This window comes from Myotis daubentonii, chromosome X, assembly GCF_963259705.1.
Source record: "Myotis daubentonii chromosome X, mMyoDau2.1, whole genome shotgun sequence".
Taxonomy (NCBI): domain Eukaryota; kingdom Metazoa; phylum Chordata; class Mammalia; order Chiroptera; family Vespertilionidae; genus Myotis; species Myotis daubentonii.
In genome coordinates this window covers 6,772,761-6,775,563 of record NC_081861.1, presented here as the reverse complement: position 1 = coordinate 6,775,563, position 2,803 = coordinate 6,772,761, and the positions used below count along the sequence as shown (strand labels likewise).

Sequence of the window (2,803 nt, the reverse complement as noted above, 5' to 3'; positions counted from 1 at the left end):
GCGTGGGCCCCAGCGCTCTTGTCCCCCCAGACTGCTCTGCACGCAGACCCCGTGTGGGGTCACCCCGAGGCCCGGGAGGGCTGGGACCGGCCCTGTGGGTCGGCAGGACCGGGTGTGCGGACCAGGCTGCAGGGGCACAGCTGGCCGGGCGTCTGCTGTCCGCCAGGGTGGTGTTTCTCTCCAGCCGCCGCCGCCGCTGGAGGTTGAGCCACCAGGGTGGTGCCGAGAAGGTAGGCTGACTTGGGGTGACTCGAATTGTTTACGTGGCCACCTCTCCGCCCGGCCCCCACCCCCAAACACACCCACTAGGGTTCAGGGACGGCGGGGCATTCACGGTCCTGAGCCGGGAGCAGGGCGGAGGGGGAGGGGCCGCTGGCTGGCGGGGGGGGGGGGGTGGGGGGGGGGAGCAGGGCGGGGCGGGGGCTGGCGTGGAAGCACCTTGAGTTTGAATTTGGCGCCAGCAGCAGTTGCTGCTAGTGGCGGTTGCCGCTCTCTGTGAAGTGGATTGTAAGGTGGCTGCAACTGACCAATCAGAAGCGAGGACTCCCCAGGTCACGCCCACCTCCAGCTCCAGCTCTCGGCAGGGAGTGTCGGCTCTCAGAGAATAAGTACTCCGGCTCCGACTGGACTCGGTCTCTGAGGGAGAACTCGGGCTCTCACTGGACTCGGGCTCTCACTCGACTCGGTCTCTGACAGGAGAACTTGGTCTCTGACGCAGAACTCGGTCTCTGAGGGAGGACTCGGGCCCTGACGGAGCGACAACTCGGTGTCAGACGGAGAACTTGTCGCCATGGCCACCCAGTCAGGCTTGGAGAACGAGCAGAAGGAACAGGAAGGTAAGGTGCCCTCAGGGCCGAAGAACAAAGTGACCGAAGGAGACCGGTCCCTGGAGACCAGGGGAATCCCGGCGCCTCGGGGCCCTTGGTCTCGAGCGACCGGCCTCCGCGGGGGAGGGGGGCGCCCGGCGCGGTGGCGGCGGCACCACAGGTGCCTCCTCCTGTGCCCGGGGATCAGAGGCGCCATCTCCATAGCCGGGGGCGCCGGGGCTGCCCTCCAGGCCTGTGGGCAGAAAGCGGGCGTCCCGAGGGCCCGAGTCCCCACTCAGAACCGAGCTGTGTGCGGGCCGAGGCTCACCTGGGTCTCCAGACCGAACCGCGGGCAGCGCGGCCGCCACGGGGCAGGCCCTGAGGGGCGCCGGCCAGGCCTGCGGGCGTCCGGGCCGCACCCCGGGCCCAGCTCCGGGCCGCGGGCAGAAGGGTGGCAGCCGAGGGAGGCGGCCCAGCCCCGGAAGCTTCCAGGGCGCTGTCTCTTTGCAGGGGCTCCCGCGCCTCCGAGGTCCGTGCCTTCGGCGCCCTCCCCTCCAAGGGATCCGCCCAGCAGCCGCCGCGGAGCCCCTCGCGCTTCTCCGGGCAGTCCCGCTTCTCAGCCAGGCCCTGTCCTGCGAAGCCAGGCCCTGCCAGCGGCCCCAGGCCCTGTCCTGCGAAGCCAGGCCCTGCCAGCGGCCCCAGGCCCTGCCCTGCGAAGCCGCACCACCCAGCGAGGCACTGCTGCCCGGGGCCGCGCAGCTGCACCAGGCCGGGCACCCCGCCGCAGGCGGCATGCATCTGCCTCTGCAACTGGGGCCCGCCCTGCACCCCACAGCCGCCAGCGTGCATCGGCATCGGAGCCAGGCCCCGGACCCCGCCGCCAGCGTGCATCTGCATCTGTGCCAGGCCAGGCACCCAGCCGCCGCCAGCGTGCATCTGCGTCGGAGCCAGGCCCCGGACCCCGCCGCCAGCGTGCATCTGCATCTGTGCCAGGCCAGGCACCCAGCCGCCGCCAGCGTGTATCTGCATCGGAGCCAGGCCCTGCACCCCGCCGCCAGCGTGCATCTGCATCTGTGCCAGGCCAGGCACCCAGCGGCCGCCAGCGTGCATCTGCATCGGAGCCAGGCCCTGCATCCCGCCTCCAGCGTGCATCTCCATCTGTGCCAGGCCAGGCACCCAGCCGCCGCCAGCATGCATCTGCATCAGAGCCAGGCCCATCACCCCGCCTCCAGCGTGCATCTCCATCTGTGCCAGGCCAGGCACCCAGCCGCCGCCAGCGTGCATCTGCATCAGAGCCAGGCCCTGCACCCCGCCGCCAGCATGCATCTCCATCTGTGCCAGGCCAGGCACCCAGCCGCCGCCAGCGTGCATCTGCATCAGAGCCAGGCCCATCACCCCGCCTCCAGCGTGCATCTTCATCTGTGCCAGGCCAGGCACCCAGCCGCCGCCAACGGGCATCTGCATCGGAGCCAGGCCCTGCACCCCGTCGTCACCAGCGTGCATCTCCATCTGCATCTGTGCCAGGCCAAGCACCCAGTCGCCGCCAGCGTGCATCTGCGTCTCTACCTGCACGTTCATCTGTGCCAGGCCCAGCATCCAGCCGCCCTGCAACCGCGCCGCCACCTTCTGCTGCCCCTAACCAGGCTGCTAGGCCGGGTAGAGCCCCTGGTAGCCGTAGATCCGCAGCAGGTCCTCCTCGCAGCCGCCGCGCTTGGAGGCCAGGCTCTGCTTTCAGATGCAGTGCTTGTGAGCCAGTCTCTTTTGCCCAGAGCCTTGCATCAGGGCCAGGCCCTGCCCATAGCACCCACACCAGGCGGCCAGGCCCTGCCCCCCAAACCCCCTCATCCAGGCGGAGCCAAGCCCCCCATGGCCAGGCCCGCCCAAGAAGCAGCAGCACTCCAGGTTTTGTCCCCAGGGGCCGCCCCACCCAGAGAAGATCAACCCCTACCAGCGGCCTCTCGCTCCCTGGGCCTGCTGGGCAGAGGTCTCCTTCCCCA

The 2,803-nt window shown here is 70.4% G+C and overlaps 1 protein-coding gene across 1 annotated transcript in view; it reads left to right on the top strand.

Moving 5' to 3' along the window:
* The first annotated feature begins 1,598 nt into the window (after positions 1 to 1,598).
* The window catches only part of EZHIP (EZH inhibitory protein), a 2,018-nt gene continuing 813 nt past the window's right edge, over positions 1,599 to 2,803 (top strand). The window contains exons 1-2 of the mRNA XM_059679849.1: positions 1,599 to 2,105; positions 2,213 to 2,803. The exon at positions 2,213 to 2,803 is cut by the window's right edge and continues 813 nt beyond it. Coding sequence (XP_059535832.1) covers positions 1,599 to 2,105; positions 2,213 to 2,803 — 1,098 coding nt within the window. The remainder of the gene's footprint in view (positions 2,106 to 2,212) is intronic.